We start from the raw sequence: 22,694 nt of genomic DNA, 5'->3' as shown, positions 1-22,694 counted from the left end.
ACTACATTATATTATTGTAATTTTTTTACTTTTTAGTGCATTTTAATTTGTTTTGGAAAGTTTTTCTTTTGAAGTAGGTTTTCTTTTTGTTCAAAGTTTTTTATATTTTGTGATTTTTAGTGAATATGAAGTACAATAAGTAATTTTTCATTAAAAAATGAAGCATCAGAATCGGTTCGCCCAGTCAAAAGTTCTGAGGTAACACACATAAAAAAATATAGTCGAATTGATAACCGCCTCCTTTTTTCTTTGAAGTCGGTTAAAAAAAACATAGTTTTCTTACAACTTAAACATTCAAAATTTAAGATATGAAACAATGGAACATAATTTCTTCGTCTTATATGTATAATTTTATCAACACGTAATAAGTACAATACAATCGTTGAATAAAACTCTTATAGATGGTACTTAACCTAACCTTGATCAACACACACTGATGAAGAAGGTTAAGAATTTAATTCTTGTTTATGTGACTTTGCTCCAATTTTATAAATATATTACATGGCTACTTGTAAATATATTGTAGGTACTTAAATAATACTAATAAAAAGATATTTTTTAATGATTACTATTAATTATTATTATTTTCTATTACTTATTAATAATTGAAAATAATAATAATTTAATAAAATTTATTCATTTTTCATTAAAATTATTATTCACGAGATATTAATAATTCAAATTAAACAATTACCTACATCAAAATTATGTGTTTTTAACGCATTTTTAAAAAATGTCACAATGTTGATTAATATTTACCTACTCTATTTATAGCACTGTTATGCCTTATCATTATGCAATTTTTTATAAATATTAAACTACTATCGATAAAAACGTGTTGACCATGGTACATGAAGGTTGTTCCATAGAACAATATCATAATTTACCACCATAGGGCACACCTTAATATACTCAGAATCACCAAAATGGTAAAGGTATACCCATAAAGTTTCTGTGACGGAACGTCTGATATGATCTGTACTTCCGGAGAATAATCCTGGAGATGAAAGTTAAAATGTATATAGAGTGGTTTGTTCTTTTATATAAAATAGCGTTCTTACGCTTTTGATCAGAACGATTCAAAGAAGATTTTGGGACTGGTTTGAAAAAGTTTCACAGAAGCCATTTTTCTAGTCATATTGGCACTATAAATATAATATATGTGAAGGTTTGATCGCCCGTAGCTCGAAAACTACTCGTTAAAAAGTTTTGTGGCCGTGAGAGTTTTTGATCAAAATGATCAGAAGAACATTTTGGCGACAGTTTGAAAAAGTTTCAGAGAAAGCCATTTTCCCAGTCATATAATAAAACTATAATATATATTGTAACTAGCGGCCCCGACGGACGTTGTCCCGTAAAAACGTAACTCCAATTCATGAATACCTATACTACGTTTAGCCTGTCCGCTAAACCCATCCCGCTAAACCCCAATTTAACTCCTATTTATTGGAGTGGCCTCACCTTCTACCTTTTGCCTGACCTTTGATAGTAGAGCTCGCTGCGCTCGCATATGGCTCTAATAAATGCCTATTGACAATACCTGAATACTATTAAAAATACATAGTACACATAGTATACATAATGTGATATGATTTATATGCGCTCCCACCATTTAATGAAATTTCATTTTTTTGGTACGGAGCCCTCAAAAACAGTTGTACTGGACCAAATTGTAAATCTAAACCATTCTCTAATCTCCACGAACACACACAAAAAATTTCATCAAAATCGGTCCAGCTGTCTAGGAGGAGTTCAATTACATACACACGCACACAAGAAATATATATATTAAGATTTTGATCCGTTAAAAATTTTTGTGGTCGTGACAAACAAGAACTTTTTAGGGTGGGTTAGAAAAAGTTTCACAGAAAGCCATTTTCCCATGTAATATTGCGGGGACCTTTGTCACTGTCTCTTATGTAACAATACAGTTCCATATATGAGGTATTTCAAGCTTTCAGCATTATGTAAAATGTACGACCGCATAAAATTTCGCCTTCCACATTTTGAACTATCTCTATTTTGTTTGAGTATTTAAAACGACAGACTATATTCTGCTATTTCATTATTTCAGAATCATCCCACCCCATGTGATATAAGCTAATTGGTTTTTTTTTGAAATTATACTTACAATTTCCAACCGAAATTTATAATAAAGTATGTCTACCTAATTAACATTGAAGCGTACTTTATTATTGGATTTCATCAAATGAAGTTGTCAACAGTACACTTAAAGTGTCCGACTAAGGTTTTGATCAATACCTGTAGTTTGAATTCTTGCTCAGATAAATTATAGTTAAATGTATGATACCTTCCAAATTTTATCAATAATTTTTTTTCTATTAGATGTTTTTTTAACTTTTTAAAAAAGGTACAAAAAATGAGCAATACCAATCAAAACTTCATTATTACGGTACTAAAACTCGTGCAATTTACTCCTGACTTTCTTTACTGTTGTTTATATCTACCCATACCCTAATAACTGTATATTATATTTCAAGAATAATTTCTTAATTTTTATAATGACATGTTGTCTGGTGTATTACTTTCATTTATAGCATGGAAACGACAGGTAGGCAATTTAATTAATTAATATTAGTAAGAAGGGAATATTCGAATGGTGAAATTTATCATCTTAAATGAAAATTATTACAATGAAATCCTGAACAAAATATAATATTTCATTAATAATATTATGTTAGTTTTACGAAAAGAAGTTCACCTTTACCGAAACATTAAACGCGTAAACTATAGGGATACTGACTTCAAGGATACCTACTAATATACATTGTTATAAATAATATATTATTCGAATTTTTTTTTGCTAATAAATTATATTCGATGGCGCTGATGGTGCTTATCACCTTTACACTTTACGTTCGTAGTAATCATTGCAAAATAACATCAAGATTTGTTGCAAAAAAGGCAAAACCTATGAAAGAAAGTTTAACTTCTTTATATATACATTTTTATAAAATTTACTAATAAAAAATTTTAGGATTTGCGTTTAGGTATTAAGAAAACCTAAACGAAATGATAGAAACTTTAAATATACATAGTATTTAGAATTTTTCTCCGCAATTTTAAACTTGTTTCGGTGAGAAAGGAGCAGATTGTCAATTTCCATAAACAATTTCTTAAACATTCTAACTTACCTCCTGAAACTAGTCTCTTTATCAGAACTCAATTGTACATACCATTTATTCGTGATTAGCTCACTAAATTCCATATAAGTACCAAATTTCAAGCAGATTCGGAGAAAGTAGACTGTTACAGTCGAGCCGACAGACAGGCAGAAACATAAGTGATTCTATTATGGTTCCTTTTTTTCATGTTTGATTTTAAATTGAGATGTCGGTGGATTTATCTTTGATGATAAATTGAGATACAGTATACTTAATATTGAGAACTTGAAACATCTGGTAAGTTGATAACGCGGAAAATAAAAGTGGAACTGTTTTGAACTGCCTGTTTGGTTAATATTTTGTCAGAAGTAGGGTGATGGTAATTTCATTAATAATTTTTTATGTTTTTCTTTTGTTTTGATCAAAAATAATATGTATTTAATAATAAGTGGTGGAAAGCGTGGGTATTACCTTCCTTCTGTATTAGATCCATTCCCATTTCCACGTTTGTATAAAAAACCATTATAATATCATAAAAACAATGATGGATGTCTTTTTATTAATGTTATAATAATGTAAAAGGTTTTTTTTTTGTGCCGTTTTGATAGAAAGTTATAATTTTCAACCCGAATTTTTTTTTCTTATTTCTGGGTTGAAAAGGTTGGAAATGAAATTTGAGATATTCTTAACTTGCTCCCGTTGTATGTATACTAATTTTTTCTCGACGGAGGCGGAAAGCGGCAACTTCGTTTAGCACAGTGGAAGAAAAGTGGACGCTTTGGACCCGAAAAGGAGATCGAATTAATTTCTATATGAATCATACCAAAAGTTTTCTGTAAGTCTACTATTAACCCATAAACTGACAGCTTCGAGGAAACTGAAAAAAACCTATAAAGTAATATGCTTATTAGACTAGGAGATGATGACAGAACACGTTCTCCCATTTTCTTCTGCATGCCTTTTTAAGAATTAATAATTAACTCTAAAATATGAAAGATAGAGGGGTTATTGGCAGCTGCACGCAAGATTCGTTTTTTTGATAAAAAATGGTAAGAACCGTTTTCGAGATATGTAGAAAAGTACCTTTTTTATACATTTATTAAGTAATCTTATATTTTAATTTTATTAAAATTTTTAAGAAAAGCTGTGTGTGCACCTACTGAATATTTGATTTGAGTAATTTTGCACTGTCGTTGTGGAAAATAAATTTTATTCTAATTCCCTGAATCAACAAGATATTGATCGGTCTTTAGAGATCATTCCACTACGATTCGTTTTTCTTTAAATATACATAATTTTATTAAAAGTAAATTGAATATTATAGGTATTTTTATAAACATAGGGTAATGTTTAGTACCAAGAGATGCAGATTTGAATCACATTCGACTTTTAATCACTACTAATAAATAGAGTAGTTGAACAAATGGTTTTGTTTTTGACAAAATGAAAAGACTGCATATAAGTACAAAGCTTTTTTTATTTTGCATAATAATTTGAAAGTTACATAAAGTTTTAAAAAACTTTTCAAAAGAGAAACGAAAACGCTCGAAGAAAAAATTTTCGTAAAATATCGTGTGACGTAATAATTTTAATTATGAATAGATATATTTGTACACAGGCATTTGTATTTTAACATTTCTACGCTACGAACATAGCACACTATATCTTAATAACGTTTGTAATCCGTGAATTCTTTTGTAAATTTTATTCATTTTAATTTACTTATATTTAATTATAAATAGTTTTCTTGACGAAGAACTACTTCGGATCAAGGAACGTTCTTTGCTGTATCACGGATACATGATAATAGATAGGTACCAAATTTTATAATTTTTTTCCCTTTTATTTAAAGAAGAGGATGCAAGTAAAAGGTACTCGTAATATTTTCAATCACGTACATTGCACGATGGTTATATCGATTATAAGTACATCAGAGTATGTAAATTTGATTCCAGGTACTACACCTTCACTTACATTATATGAGGGCTTTTAATATAATAATATGATCTCATACTCCTTACAAAGTTACATGTTGTGAGAAAAGAAATAGTTATGTTGTATTATAATATGCAAATATTTTTTAAGGAATTTTATTAATTAAAAATTATTCTAATGATTATACAAGTTTTTACTTTACAGGCTATGTAATAAATAAGATTCAAAAGGGAACCACAGTAGTAAGTTGCTGTAGCCTGTGGTATACTCTTTCTAACATTAATTAAGTTTTAAAAAATAGAATTTTTGGAATCAGAGAACCTTGAATCGAAAATATTGGTACAAAATTATTTATCACTTCAGGATGAAAATATTATACTTGTTTATCTATATTAAATTCTATACTTGTACGTATATCCTATTGATTAATTTTTTTAAATTATGATTTCAGCGCCATGACGTCACAAATATCCAACATCATCGTCGATAAAACAGCTACAAAGTTTTTTCCTAAGAAATTCTTTTGCGTCTGGCTAAGTGAATCTATTTTATCGAATTCAATTGATGTAAGATAAAATAGCAGTCTTTTGTCAAAATATATTTTTAACACAATAGAAACAAAATAACAAAAATTGACATGTATTTCAAAATATATAGAAAATTAAAAAAATTATACAATTTTAATTCCTTGAACACAAAAATTAACATACATTAAAAATTTTTTTAATTTATTCATAATGTGAGTATGTACAATTTTAACTACTGTCTATTGATGTTGTTGTAAATAACAGGTTGTTTAAAACAACCAGTGGGTTCTTATTAAAGACGCTTATTAAAATCTCTTTGCTGGAAAACCCAAGATCAATCAAAAATTTTTATTTAGTTATGCAGCATGCCATCAGAATGTTCTCCAAAATCACAAACTAATGAATGAACAAGTGATTTATATTTTTTTTATCAGGCTGACATAATAAAAAAAATACATATATAACTTTGTAGGTCAGATTATTATAACAACCCACCAACAAATACATATAGCAGCGGCGTTTGCGTTGCTGCAATTTATTAATGTTGTAGAGAAATCATCTTTTATAATCATAATAAAAAAGTAGGGTAGTGATATTATTATTATGAATTGTCTGATAAAAAGTCGTTATGAAAATAGTGATATTATTATTATGAAAATCGAAATAAGAAATTTTATCAATATACTTGTTGCATTTTGGGATATTTCAATATTTTAGGACCGATTTTAGTGTGTCAGAGGCAAAATTGTTTTCGCATGAAACAGAATGAAGTGTTTTCATGATTATACAATATTCCGCGAGACTTCGCTACTATTATATTTTGAGTTAACCAGAGGCACCACCTTCAGAAGAAACCCCAAATTTTGTTAACCTCGCTCAGTTCTTTGAGTGAACAGTAGAATAAGATAAAACTCAATATATTAATTTATGCCCATATACTTTATTCTTTTAATAATTAATTTAATTGCCAATGTGATGGGACTAACGAATAATATTTGATGTAGGTTTCTTCATAAATGGAAGAAAATATGTCATGTAATATTTTTTCATAGGTTCACAAGTTTTAATTTATAAAATTCCAAAAATATTGTTAATCTAATTTTAAGGGTTATGGTGGTAATTTGGTGCTGCAACCTTTGTATAAGTAATTAAACGTTCGGGTAGACAATGATGTGTTAAAATACGAAATGGAACTGTCAATTTATTTATCTTGCTTTTGCTTATATGTCATTTCAGCAGAAAATACAAAATCTGGAATTTCTCGGTTGATATAAATTAAATGGAAATATTTATCAAAAGCAAAGATGTAGAAAATAAACAATATACTACAATTCATCATCCAATTATATTTACTGTTTAACAATTAAAAAGATTTTTAGAACTTTTTTTTCTTAACAACCTTGAAAATTTTATGGATTGTGTCAGTATACAAGTGAAATTTACAAAATTTAAAAAATCCCCGACATATTTTTCGGCTACGGAATCCTAAACTCACATTTGAAACTTATCTAAGAACACACTCTATTAAATTTCCTTTTTCCTTAAAGCCTTTTCCAAACTGAGCCGAATTGGAAGATCATCGCCAATTTTTTGTTTTTCGGGTACGGAACAATGAATTCGAATTTGAAACAGAGCTAAGAACACTTTCCATTTATTAACTTTCAAAAAAAATTTAAAAAATCAAAATCGGGTCATTCGTTCAGGCGCTACAATGCCACAGACAGACAGACACACATACATAGCGAGCAAACTTATAACACCTCTTTTCTAGTTCGGGGGTTAAAAATAGAAATATTTTTCAGAAACCAAGAACTACAAAATAAATTTTAAATTTATTGATAAATAATATTCATATATGTATATAATCCAATTAAATCAGAAAAATATTGATCTCGTCTATAAAGGTCACATTTACCATGGTTTGTTATTATTATTATTATTATTATTATAGTGATATGATATCGTGACATTTCCAGGTATGTCAGCCAGACAGCCAGATGGATGTATCGTTGAAATGTTTTATACCATAATATACTAGGTACTCTATATTTTATATTATAATTTTCATTCAAACGTGATTTGTTTGTAACTAAATCAATAATTATAACCTACCTCTATATGTATTTTTCTAAATCTACATATATATAGGTGGAATACCACTTACTTTGGGAAATTTGGAAATTTAACGGATTTTTGGAAGTTTAACTCCTAAGGTGGATAAAAAGGGGATGCAAGTTTTCATATGGAAACCCCATAAAAATAATTTTATAGAAAAATATAGATCAACGTTTGCTATAATGTCCATGTTAGTAAGGTTTTTTTAACTTTATCATTCATATTTTAAGCCATAATGAATTTTTCTCCCAGGTAAACATTTCAGCGAAATATAACTTTTGTAATGTTCGAACTGGAAATTAGAGGGAGACAAATTTGTAGTTTTATTAATAAATCTCTAAACGATTTATATTTAGCACACAAAATTAATAATTATTACATAAGTACAATATTTAAAATACAACTGATAATTATGTTTGTGTATATAATTAAAAAATTATATTTAGAGCCCAAATATTTATTATAAATATGGAGCCAAGTGTCGTATTTGACAGTCATTTCAAACTAGCTGGAAATTCAAGAAACTATTGGAAAGGTCGTGCCTTATATCTTTTTTCTTTAGGAACTTTCGTTTACACTTTCAATCTTTCAAGGTGCTTGAAAAATAAGTAATTGCTTAGAGGATGATCTTATAAAAAGAAAATCATTGAATACAAATTTTCATTTGATCTGACACTCGAAATCCCCCATGTTGCATTTCAAATTTAATTGCAGAATTGATGAGCACTTATAACTTTTTAAAAGAGAAGTAAAATTTCTAGTCGTTTTGAAATGACTGCCAAATGCGACGCTTGGACCCAGATCTATTATGATTTATTATTTTTATTATAATAATAAGTCTTTTGCATTCACATCAATCAATAAAAAAATGAAATGGACATATCAATAGTAGCTATATTTACAAGTTCCAATGTTAAGATTTATTTATTTCGGACATAATTAGTTTTAAAAACTGGGGGCAATGATTCAATTAAAGGTAATTACTTTTTTAATGACTGTTATCTTCTATAAATAAATTTGAATAACTAAATATTTTGATATTAATTTTATTTAATTTTTCTGGGCTGAATGTAATGTAATAGTTAAAGGTGCTTATTTTTCAAACGAAGATAAGCGCCACTGAAACGAATTATACATATGATTCTTATTTTAGTCAATTATTTGAGGTAGATAAGCAAGAAGCGACCCGTCCTGGCTTAGCACCGTTGAAATGCTCTAAAATTATCACTGTTTCTCTACTATATTATGCATGTATTATACATATAAACCTTCCTCTTGAATCACTCTATCTATTAAAAAAAAATCGCTTAAAAATTCGTTGCGTAGTTTTAAAGATCTATGTATACACCGGGACAGAGCATACAGCGGTGAACAACTTTGTTTTATAATATTTAGTGATTACTGTGATAAGTCTGGTATCGTGGCCGACTGTAAATATATTTTCTAAAAATATATTTTCAAACGTTTGCCTAGTGCAAAAAATAAAATATGACTAAATAAGAAATTTTCACCGCGGATCAATTAATAATTAATAGCGGTAAATAATGAATCATTTGTTATTTTTAAAAAAATATTTGTTTTAATACTTGAGGACAATACATTCGTCACGATTGATTACTGGTGAATGCATAAAATAGCCTCTGATTATTTAAAAATCACGACTAAAGTTAAATAATTTACAACATGAAATTATTTGCTTAATCATCATAATTTCATACCTGTAAAAAATAATTGTGAGCTGTATGACCTCTGTCAAAACATTTTAATTTATCTGATAGTTTCAATAAAATTAAAGTTTGTTACTAGTAATTAGTTGTTAATCAAATTCTTCTTAAAATCTATCAAGAAACAACCAATGCTTCAACAAATGCCTTTCAAAATATTCTGACAACTAGTTGGCTACTTGGATAAGATGTATTAGCCAGGACACAATGTAACTTGAATAATTCTATTATTTTTAGGCAAATATCACTATATTCGATTTCAACGCTAAGATGCCAGCGACACGAGTAAAAAAAACTTATTTTTAGTGTTTCATAGGACTTAAAATTTGTTTTTATTATTCATTTATAATGATACAAGTTGACTATTCTGTTTTATATTCACATTCCATCTAAATCATTGCTTAATGGTGCGTATTTTGTTTGGCTGTAAGTAGGTTTTAAGCATAATCTAAATTGTTAATGAGATAAGGTTAGAAAAGACTCATGTACATTCAATCATCAACATAATGTGCTACGATACCACGGGTAATTTGTAACGCGAACGCACTGAATTTTATATTTATTTTCGCCTTTTTATGGGTATAAAAGTATAGGTTGCGGTAATATAAGTGGGAAAAAGAAGTCTCATTGATCCCGAGCCTTAAAAATATCAGTTTAAGCTGATTCTGGAGGCTCAGAGAAAATGACGCCTGGAATGCAGTTTCCTAGAGAGGACGGTATATATTAATTGTTAAAGAGAGTTCCATTCAGTACAATCGGTGCAAATATTCCTATGAACATGAAGGTCTGATCTATACTACATAAGGATCTTGTACCATGAAGCAAACTTGTGTCATGGTAAAGACGTATCGATAGTTGTTTAATATTTATCATATCATATTTTAAAAAATGGTTTCAAGACACATAAATGTAAAGTTTTATCATTGTTATTATAACCTTTTTGGTTTTTTTTAGTGTGAAACTGCGGATTGTTCTTTATTACCAGTACAGAAAGTAAAATAAAAACAAGAAAATTTAATAAATAGAAATTAGGTACTAATTAATTATTAATTATACATAATATTAATTTATAGGTATTCTCTAATTTTTATGAACTAGAAAGAATCTTTTTAGTAAAATTTAAGTAGATAAGAGTATTAATCCCTGATCAGGGACAACCTTGTTGTGAATTGAGTATCCCCAACTCCAGGCTACTCTTGATTGTATTATGATATACATTGAATTAAATACATCACTTAACTTCCTATCAATATAATTAATTACATTGATAGTATTTAAAAGCATGCTAATTATAAAACCACCAATATTTTAAATTAAACAATATTATTTTATACGCCACATTTTATTATCTCTAATATAAAACCAAAAATATTGATTGCTGTTTATAATTTATTTACGCGTAATTTATTTTTCATTATCATTGATGATCAATATTGTTAGATAATATTCCAATCATCTCTATATATTATAAATGCCAAAGTAAGCATGTTTGTCTGTTTGTTTGTTTGTTACGCTTTCACGCTAAAACTATCAAATGGTATTTAATGAAACTGTACAGAAAATATAGATTATACTTCAGAATAACACATGAGATATAATTTATAAAGATGTATTAATAAAAAAATAAAAAAATTTAAAAATTAATTTAATTTGATATTACCATAAATTACAAATTTCTGTAAAAGTAGTCAATATAAAATATTTCACGGCCATCTTTCTGATATACTCAATGAATAATTACTATTTCATACATTCAAAAAAATAGAAAACCATATATATATTTTACCTATGTAAAACAATCCTAACCATAATTTCGAGTGTTATAGAGAGAGGATAAGCGAGAGCTATCTTTATCAATCTTTACTTTTAAACCCAGCGAAGCGGGTGGATATCACTCTAGTTTTTAATAAATTGATTTTGCAATGACATATTAAAAAAGATTTTATTTAGATTGTAATTAAAATAAAAAACCCGAATGCTTTGAATAAAATCTGAAAAGAAAAAACAAGTCCAATATTTTACATAGCGGCGTTAACAGTCGGGGCCCTTCAAAATCTTGGCCGGCTCAAATCTTTCCAATTATCAGTCCCGACTGATAAAATCGCTATATAGACTATTGAATTTGTTTCTTTCTTTTCAGATTTTATTTAACGCATTCGAGCTTTTGATTTTTTAATTTTATTTTAAACTTTTTAGTGTCCCTGCACTATAAAAAATCCTCTTTTTATACTATATTAAAATTTTAAAACTAATTTATCATTCCTAATTAAATTTAAACATATAACTTATATATATATATATATTTATTTTTGTAATCTTTTTTAATTTCCTTTATTTTGACACTCTGCTCAATAGGTTTTGTTAATTTTTTTTTATTAACGTATTATTATTTCGCACCATCACTTTGTTTTGTTTTTTCATACACCTGTCTAAGAACACTTGGTTTTTGAGACAAATATAATGATATCTTAAATGTTGAAATCCATTGAGCTGTTTAGAGGATACGAGGTAATAAAGAAATTTACAAACAAATAGACATACGTTCATACATACATACATGCAATATACGCCAATAAAAGCACGTGCGTCCAATGGTGGCATGCAAAAATTTGTCACCATCACCACAGTTTTTACTATTGCAGAATTATTGAAATTATAATCGAATCTCTGTTTAGTATGTCATTATAGTTATAATTGTGTAGGTCTAGCCTTCATATTGTTAGCTGGATAAGTAAAACGGTAAAATAGACGGAATTGTACCTAAAACAATGTAATCTGTTTATAAAATATAAGATATAAAGAATTTATTCATATGAATACTTCAAAAGGTGATGTAGGAATTCAAAGTATCCTTGTTACAATTTTCAAGAGGTATTAAAATTTTCTTAATCATAATTATATTATATATCATTTACATTTTACTGCAAAAACAACACTTATCTTTTCATAATCTTTATTTAAAATAATTGATTTTAATAAATAAAACTATGATTTTACGCCCACTTATACTAAATCATTGTATATATTCTTCAATGTACAAAATGATAAATGAAATTAATTTTTTCATTTGATATATAAAAAACACCAATTTTTAACACTGTATGCTATGCAAGTGCCAATAATACCTAGAAGACAAGGTACCTACCTTGAACATTCTGTAGTTTCTGAAAATTTACTGGATAGTATTTGTATTGAATTGTCCTGCTCCATTTCCTACTTATTGCTTTATTGTTTCATGATTTACACTACAATTTTAATGTTGCTGCTGCATATGAAAAGTCTTAGTAAAAACAGACTCCCTAGTAAGTCTGAAATTTTTATTATCTGAGATTTATTATTTGCTTTTCAATTTTGCTAACTTTTTTCTAAAGTGAAACAGATCTTTAGTTCTAAGATCTTTTATATCAAATTAAAATGTAGGATAAAATTCAATTTACTTCACTGTTTTTAAAAATTTATCAAAGTCGGTCGCATTTCTTAAATGGTAAGCGAATGTAGGACTTATCAAACAAATTTACTGATTCATTTTGTACATCGCTGGCACGGATTTTGTATGGTAAGGTATTACTGAAAATTAGAAAAAAAATACAAATAGTCTGTGATATGAGATATATATCTTGATAATATGATTAATGTCGAATAATGAATATGTAAATATGATTTGCAAATACATGTTTTTTTTCAAACTTTTGTTTTTATTTGATCTAGTTTTCTCTACAATTTTAATATTTTATTATTTTACCGGTCACACTTTTTTACACCAAGAAACAGGCTTGCTAAATTTCCGGTGGCCATAAGGAGACACTTTCCGGTGGCCATAAAGGCACAAAACATTCATTTTTTACAATACTTATCTCTCTTAATAATTATGAAGAAACAAAGGATTCTACCAAAGTAAAATAATATAAATACCATTTGACCGAACTTGCCTTCTCCGAATAAGTTGTCCATTGAACTATTTTATAAAAATATATTCAAAAAAGCGTTATATATCAGGTAATAGTTACTAAGATTTTCTGGGCTAGTGAACATTATCCCTTGACGATTTCATTCCAATTTAATAATAACATTATTCATCTGTATACTCTCTACCAAATGTTTACCTAATACAAAATCGATGGATGTTAAAATGATTGTTTCCTTTGCAACACTAACACATTAAAGGTTAAAAAAAAACAACGTGGAATTTTCAGGATACAGGTTTTTAAAACCATTTTCTTATAGTATCTATATGTATCTATGTATCCATGTGTGTACCAGCCGCAAAATAACAATAATTCCACATAAATAGCATGTTGTAGTAAAGCGTGATCAGATAAAGAGTAAAAAACCGATAGAAGATATCAATTTTTAATTTTGAAAAAGTAGATATACCATCATTGCATTTACCACCAGCTGGCGTGATTGATTTGTGTCGATTGAGGATTCTTTAAAATAGAGGTTAAGAGAGTTTGTCCCTCTTATGTGTCTGATTATGAGTTAGAAAGTTAATAGCTGGTGGTATTCCATTCGGTAGTAGTAGGTTTCCCAATATGTGAATGCAATACGTTTGGTTTGATCAGGATATTTATTACAACATAACACAAAAATTGCATTGTACTTACTTTAAATTATCTCTGTTTTCTTTAACTTCTGATAACTTTCACAACTCCATTTATTAAAATGACCAAACATAAAATGTTGCCAGAAAATACAAATTGACAGTTATAAGAAGATTTTTGTATTTTCTCAAAATTAGTGGCTAGCTGAATCGATTGACAAAGTTTTAGTTTTCTAAGTAACCTAGATGTCGGTTTTTTGTGTCTGTTGCAGTTTTTTTCGTTTTAACTCCCAAACAGCAAACAAATATCTTGCGATAAGGAACATAGTTCCAAAAATAGTGTCTAGGCTTAAATAAATCTTATAAATCTTATGTCTAGGCTTGAATAGTTATAAGAGACCCATTCGGTTCATGATTTAAAATTAGAAGTATACTCTGTTGAAAAAGTGTTAGGTTACACTTGTATCACTCATTACTGGTACATATTTTATCTCGTTACGATAAAACCACTTCTAACAATAATTCTCACAATGTGGATTTACACGTTGATACTTTTATATCTGCTTATCCGTTATTAACTAAATATCTACACTTTATCCGTTCTAAACTAAATATCTATAACAAAGCCAAGATAAAGACCGTCATAGTAGACAAGAGATGCAAGTAAAGCTGGTGTCGAGGGGGTTTGATAAGTATTAATGGTTTTATAAGAATATTATGCGGTTATATTTATTTTTAAAGCTGGAATTTTTCCAGGTTAGCGATATCATACATACAAATGAATTAAAATAAATTTAATTTACACAAAATATCAAATGATTTTAATCATTTTATTTATATTCCATTAAGTTTGTGTTTCGGTCGGATTAAAATCAACAGATAATATTGACCTCTTACCACTAATTTTAACAATCCAATGAAATTTTTGTAGTGTTTCAAAATATCTTTATTGAATAAAAATGGAGTATAATATGGTTTCAGGCTTTTTTTTGTTGTTAAATAATTAACAATAATTTTTATATTGTTTTTTGAAAAAAAGGAAAAATTTGTATTAAAATTTTAATTATACCAATAAATTAAAAATAGCAGTTACGAAAGATTAAGATATAATCACTTTCTTCCAATTGTCTTACTTCTGTGTACAATCAGACGAGATCTTCAAAAATTATCTTTACTAAATTGTCTCTGTTCAATTTCTTTATTGGAATTAGTATAAGTTGGATAGCTTTAGATGGCTGTATATACTTTTTCCTATAATTTAATATAAGTAGGTACTATTTGACAACGATAACGATTTTTGTATTTAAGGTTTTGTAAATATTTTTTTTTACCTACATGTTATAGAGACAGACATTATTTAATTGTAAAAGGTAATCCGCCAGAAGTATTGTGGGTATCGCCAAACAGTATAGACCTGACGCCCATATTGCATTGGCTCGTCCCCCATAACTATTGCTAATGTAACTATTCTCTCAATTCAGTATGCAGTATGGCGTTCTAAACAAAAATATAAGTACTAAATATAAGTAGGTACTATTTGACATCGATAACGATTTTTGTTTTTAGAGTTTTGTTATTCCTTTTTTTTACCTACACGATAAGACACGATAAGAAATGCATAGCATTTATTACAATGCATAAGGGTAATCCATCAGAAGTATTGTGGGTATCGCCAAACAGTATAGTTCAGTACACAGTATGACGTTCTAAACGATACTAACATAGTAACATCCACAAAAACTTCCAAAATATTTGTATTACCGTTTGTAGAAAAGAGTATCAGTGGTATGCTTAATTTTACAGAAAGTTCTAGATTTTGCAGGAATGTTTCAAAATTGTTTAAATATTCTAAATTGCAATTCAAAATATTCAATTATATCAGAGAATGTTGTTGAGCATTCCAAAATGATCTGGGATTTTCAGGAATGTACTAGAATGTTCAAAACTCCTAAGAATGATTTGGAACGTTTGATGTTAACGTTCTATGAAAATATTAAATGTTCGAACATGATCTTGATAGGGTGCAGTCGCTGATAGTTTATATACAGATGTCATATGGAGTTCATATCAGTTTGCAAAAGTGACAAAAACCTTTATTTTTTAACAAAAAGAATATTATGTAAAAAAAAAATAACAAAAAAAAGTTATATACGCTAAATTAATAAGTTATTAAAAATTGTTTCTTTTACAAAATTATAATAATTATTAATTTTTCTTAAGGAGGTCATCTGGTGATATATATGATATTATGTATTAAATATATCCACTTAAAATGATAAATATTTTGTTATGTCTTGATGATGGTCATTACCTATTTTTCGAAGTTTGGTAATGATGAAACATAACAGCCAACATATACAACACACAGACTCCCAGACAATCATTTTGTACCTATAATTATTTTTAAGGTATATCATGTTAAATATGTGTACATTTTTGTTGAAATTATTGAAGGTTTTTATTTGAAATAAACAAGTTTATATACAAACCATGTATTCAAAAAGTTTATTATTTATAGAATGAAAAATTATTATTGACAATTAAAAATATAACTCATTTTTTTCATTTCCTAATATTAATTTAATTATCAATAAAGTTTAATATTAGTAGGTAAATTACCATGTTTTTATTATTTAAAACTAGTTAAATTTGGGTGTAAACTTTAAAAAATCAAAGATGTATATTATTGCCTATATAAATAAGTATGTTTTAATAAAGGTTAATACGAAATTTTTAGTTAATACTCAAAGTAGTTTCTTACCTATTTAAAACAAAAAACTATTAAAAAAAATGAGACTGATTATTCATAAAGCGTCTATTTACACGTATTTTTTTTTTTTTTTTGGAACATTGAAATTGACGAAAATATGAACAACTTAAGATAACAGAATGCTGTAATACAATTAAAAATGGGTAAGCAACTTATAAAATTCTTAAATTTCTTTTTCATCTTACTAAAAAATTATCCGAGACAGCTACATTTTAGGCAAATCAGAATTCGAAATAATTAATTTTCAAACGTAGGTATAATTTTTCAAGATTAAAAATAGCCATCCTAGAAATATTTTAAATGAGCTTTTTGATATAGTGAATTCAAATCAAACTTTGTATCTTTAAGAACAGTCGCATACCACGAATATCGGTTTACCGACGTTTATATGAGACAGCTATTTAAACTAGCTGTCAAAAAACAGAATAACTTAGACAACTTGCGTTATAACATCTTCTACACTCATCTCACTTGATTGCTTAAACTTTGTTGCTCTAAATTTCAGCTACTTAGAGCAATTATATTTTTCCTTAAAATAAAATTAATATAAAATTATTACCCCACCGATTTAATAATGAAAGGAAAATAAACGTCTTTGTTCTAATTATACACTGAGGGTAAACTAAGTAGCATTTACTTAGTTTTGGTATTAAGCTGTTGAAGTTAGTCATTGGAAAAATCGGATTTAATTCGCTTAGTTAGAGCTGCCGATTAAGCTGGCAAAACAAGCACTAAAAAATAATAATAAACAATTTACCAAAAACAATGTTTTGCATTAATCTAAAAATAAATTATAATTGAAGGTCGATAAATCTCTCTAATTATATGACGTGTGTTATAACTTATTTGAATATACTAACAAATGTAAATTTTATATATTTTTGTTGACTACTGTAATAATAAATACACAAACAAACAATGATCTATCAATGGAGATTTTATGAGATAATATTAATAATAATTATTATAGTATTTTATTCTATAGGCCAAGTAAATCATGTGTGTAGTATTTTATATAGTAGGGGAAAGTGTAATACCTATAATAAAAATTTACAATTATGCGTTTCTAACAGTTTTTTTTAAATATCGTAATGGGCTATAAACTAACTATCGATTAAAAATTGTTCATATATATGAACCATATATGGCTCACACTATAATGTACCATGCCTCACACCCTTATGTAACTAGAATCACCTCCAGCCATTGTACTTGAAGGTGTTCTCTTCAACATGCGATCGTTACAATTCATTCTAAGGAACAGCTTGATAGAATGTTTATTATTAAAACATTGAAAACCCCCATAAAGCATAATATCAGTTGTTAGTTTCAAGGAAGTACATACCTGTGCGTATTTGAAACTTTACATGCTCAAATTAAAGCGTGATGTTTAAAACTGAAATATGGAATAAAACCTTACTCTCTTTACTCCCCACTAACCAGTAAGTTACGTTGAGTATGATTTATAAAACAATATGCATTGACAGCTTTTAAATAGCTAATAGAATCAAAATTATTTACTTTTTATTGTTCATTTAAAAAAATTGAGTTGTGAAAGTTATCAGAAGTTAAAGAAAACAAAGATAATTTAAAGTAAGTACAATGCAATTTTTATGTTATGCCGTAATAAATATCCTGATGAAACCAAACGTATTGTATTCACATATTGGGATGCCTACTAAATCAGAAGTATGTCTTTTTTAAGCTTATACTACAATTATTTCATACAATATAAACATAAAGTAATTAGCTATAAAGTTAAATTCGTTAAAGAATCAATATAATTTACTATTTATATTGTGATAAAATACTCTTTTTCCCTCATGACTCAATGTATGCAACGCTAGGTACTACATCTTACCCTATATATAAAGCATGTGTGAATATAACAGTAAACTATAGATTATATCAGATGGCAAATATCACCATTGCAATTCATAACTATAATAAGTAGAAGTTGATCGGATTGAATTGATGGATTCAAAACAAAGCGAAAAAAACTATTAATTGACAAGTACACGGGATAACTGACCCTTGAAAAATGAAAAAAAAACTCGATAAAAACAGGCAATAAAATTCGTGGAAAACCATAATTAGTAATTCGTGAATAAATATTCCAAGAAAAATTGCAGTCTCCTAATGTAAACTATCAATCCTTGTTAACAGGTATTTAATCTCTCGCGTTCCTTATTTTCACGCCTTTCATGGGATATTTTTCTTAATATAATTTGAAGGCAAGATTACTTTAATAAGAAAAATCTTGAAGTCTCTTTTCTTATACTCTGTATGTATGAAATACAATACCAAGGTGTTCTAATTTAAATCCCAAGTTTTGGCGCTCAGAAATATTGATGCTACAAACAACATTTAGGTATGTGTTCATAAAACAACTTAAGTAGTCCATCTCTATTTGTCCGTCCGTCTAACCTAATGTTCGTTCATGATCATCATAACTCTAAAACGAAACAGATATCAAGCTAAAATTAGCGTACTCAAGACGTAAAAAGTAAGTTGGATTTCGTAAGTGAGCAACATAGGTCAATTGGGTCTTAGGTCCGAAGGACTCATGTAGTTAACTGTTTAAAATAGAACAAAAATTTAAATATAAAAAATGTTCTTTATAAAAGAAAAGGACAATCTTTGGCTTGACATATTTACGTGAAAATAAGACCAAATTTTGGGTGTCTATTTTCTACAAAACTGTAAAACATGGGAGTTAATAATTTGCAGGTAGTTTCTGGTATTGAGAAAGATTCTCAAAAAGAAAACCTAGAAAAACTTTCGAAACTTTCGAAAATCAAAACCATAGTTGTTGGTTTTTCAAATCTTTTAATTTATTAAAAGAAATGCAAGCATTGATATTCCACACTGTCTATACAAGGTATTTCAACAATTAACTAAGTCAATTGTTTGTTTTCTCTTGTTATTAATTAAATTTCGCTTCATATCTGTGTCACAAGCTTCTTCTGTTTCTGTTTCTTTTTTTTTTTTTAGATTGTTCTGAAAGTAGTTTTCGTCTCATGATATTATAGAGAGAATCGTTAGTAAATTGGATTTTGGCAGAGAACTTAACTAAATTCTACCTACTTGTAAGGAAAAACTTTGAATTTTTTAACAGAAAAACTTTAAGCTTGCATTTCCGTATATAAAAACTAAGCCGATTAGGATATTATATTTCCATTTCCCTTTACAAACTCTATACAAGTGCGGGTATAATTCTCTTCACAAATTGTAGCGGTTGTAATCGCACCGCGTACTTATTTACCTATAATTTTCTAGTTTTTTCTTAATTTATTTATTTGATAAAAATAGATCACTTTCAATAAAGTTTTAAAAATTTGAAACGAAAAGGAACTTTATACAAATAGAGTTCTTGAAAAACTATTTAAGATAACGATCAATGTGAATAATTATTGTCTAATCGATACAAGGTCGTAAATATTAGGTGTTAAAACAAACCTAAAACCATTTATTAATCGTAATTCATTTCCAATATATATATTACTTCGATCATTCTGTAAGGTTATGTAAAGTGAGACCACATTTCACTCTTATTATAGTAAAGAGCAAGTGAAATAAAATATTTTGATTTTGAAGTGGCAAGGGTTTTTGATGTTATTATTTATAATAACAATAACAATAAATTAATAAAACATAAATAATTCTTAATAAATAATCTCTTAAAAATATCTATCTATTACAATCTATCTGAATTCAATTCAAAGCTATAAGAAAGAGTAAATAAATATATAAATTTACTTTATTTATTTTATGGGAGTAAACAAAATGCAAATTATTGAAATGAAATCCTCCAGACATCTTTGGTAACAGCCTTCCTTGAAATAAGAAAAAATTATATCAATTTGTAATATGGTAGGGATATTCAAATTTTGTATATAAACGTTGGTCTAATTATTGTTAAATCATACTAATTTACAACTTTGTAATAATAATTTCATCTTGAAATTTCAACAAAAAAACCCAATTTTCAAAATGTTCAAACTTGTAAGTACCTAATTAATTATTTCGTATTTTCATATTTCAAATTTTATAAATTTTTCCTTTCGGTAAAAATTTAAATTACGGAATTCTTAAAATTTTGCTTTATTTTATGATATTTTTTCGAGTATAACCAACTTATCTGTCTTTGACTTAAAACTAAAAACAGATAAGCTGATATATTTTTTAAACGAGCGTTAATATTTCACATTTTGAACACTTAAGGTTCAGAGTGAGTAGGTTAGATTGATACAACATTGATTTTTTCTGAGGATGTTTTCTGAGGATGAATTTTTCGGATTTTTGAAGCTAATAAGTTGAACAAAATCGATTTTAAAGTCTTAAATTTAAAAAAGAGAACGCACTTAGCGATAATATAACCTCTACTATCACGAAAACTTCATTCAAGAATATATGCCAGATCATAAATTAACTAATATGAACGCAATTATTTTTAAGTATTTCTAATTTGTATTGTTTATTTTCAGATCGTAATTGCCGCTATCTTCGGTTTGGCTGCTGCCGCTCCACAACCAGGTTTTGTTGCTGCCGCTCCAGTTGCTGTAGCTCCAGTTGCTGTGGCCCACTCAGTCAGTAGCCATGGAACCGTTGTCCACCACCCATCTCCAGCTGTAGCTGTACATGCTGTACATGCCCCAGTTGTTGCTCGTGTTGCCCATCCAGTAGCAGTAGCACACCCAGTAGCTGTAGCTCACCCAGTAGCTGTAGCTCATACTCCAGTTGTAGCCGCTGTACGCACACACCATGTTGTCGCCGCACCAGCTGTTGTTGCTGTCCATCATTAGGGCCTAACCATGAAAATTTGAGACGTCATATTGTACCTTGATTTTTTATACACTACTGACATCAATTACAATGTAATTGATGTAAAATATTTAAAACATCGCTAAAACTGTTGAAATCGACATTGATATTATCGATAACGATTTTAAATGCCATAAAAAACCATAAAATATAATTTATTTCAAATTAATTGTTCAATTTTGTTATTTGATACCGTTCCTATTAGCTATTTATTTCTCTTTCAGAAACTCTTCACAAAATATACTCAAAATTATGTCCGAACTCGAAGATTTGTAATAGAAAATGGAAATTTTGACGAGATACTAGTGAAAAGTGCTCAGAATAACATATTGGTCAGGGATTGTTTGACGAACGTGAAATAAGTGGTGTTCCTCGGGTTACCTGTTAAACAATCATGAGATAATAATCAGTTGAAATTTTCCATATAGGAACATACCGCAACTGCAAAAGTGAAATTTCTTTTCCAATAAGATTTTTAACGTTTCGAAGGCGGTTTCGCTTAGTTAAAGTGATGAAAGGATAGTTTCTTAATTGAATTTAATGTTTAAAATTCGCAATATAAAAAATTATAATGTGTTTTCAGCAATATAAAAATATTTCCTGTGTTTTTAATTTTGCTTGGCTTTTGGTGTGTCAAAACTTACTTTCTTGTAATGATGTCAAAAGAGTTTTAAAAATTTTCAATTTATTATTACAATAATTATTTAAATTAATAGATTTCCATACAGTTTCAACCTTGTACATTTGGCTAGACATACTAGACATACATAAGTACGTACAGATTTTATATACGATTGAAACTTGGGTTTGGTTTTATTTTGGAGAACTTGATACAATATTTACTTGGGGAAATTTTTTAAAATGTTAATTTACTGAAAATGTTTCTGTTTTCTCTTACAAAAATTTAAAGTTGCAATACAAGATCAAAATTGATTAATATACTTTTTTTGTCGGCTTAATTGTAATGTAAATTGAATAGCAAATGTAAAGTTGGAACCCTTTGAACAAAAACAACTTTTTTGAAATTGTTTGATTGCCATAACGAATTGTGGCCTTTTTATAGCCATCATTTTAAGTCAGGTATAATAAATGCTCATTTGCAGCATATTTTTTTGCATTTTCTATCATGACGAT

At 27.9% G+C, this 22,694-nt stretch overlaps 2 protein-coding genes across 2 annotated transcripts in view; one reads left to right on the top strand and one right to left on the bottom strand.

Annotated features, from left to right (window-relative positions):
* The window catches only part of LOC123292797 (neuropeptide SIFamide receptor-like), a 249,783-nt gene that overhangs the window by 70,221 nt on the left and 156,868 nt on the right, over positions 1–22,694 (bottom strand). The gene's annotated exons all lie outside the window — the stretch shown is intronic.
* LOC123291996 (larval/pupal cuticle protein H1C) lies at positions 20,700–21,729 on the top strand. The gene is made up of 2 exons (XM_044872493.1): positions 20,700–20,741; positions 21,224–21,729. The coding sequence occupies exons 1-2, from the start codon at positions 20,730–20,732 to the stop codon at positions 21,539–21,541; spliced, it is 330 nt and encodes a 109-aa protein (XP_044728428.1). The 5' UTR covers positions 20,700–20,729; the 3' UTR covers positions 21,542–21,729.

Source organism: Chrysoperla carnea, chromosome 2 (assembly GCF_905475395.1).
Source record: "Chrysoperla carnea chromosome 2, inChrCarn1.1, whole genome shotgun sequence".
NCBI classification, from domain to species: Eukaryota; Metazoa; Arthropoda; class Insecta; order Neuroptera; family Chrysopidae; genus Chrysoperla; species Chrysoperla carnea.
Note: the sequence above shows the minus strand (reverse complement) of the source record. Positions and strands in the feature narration are given on the sequence as shown.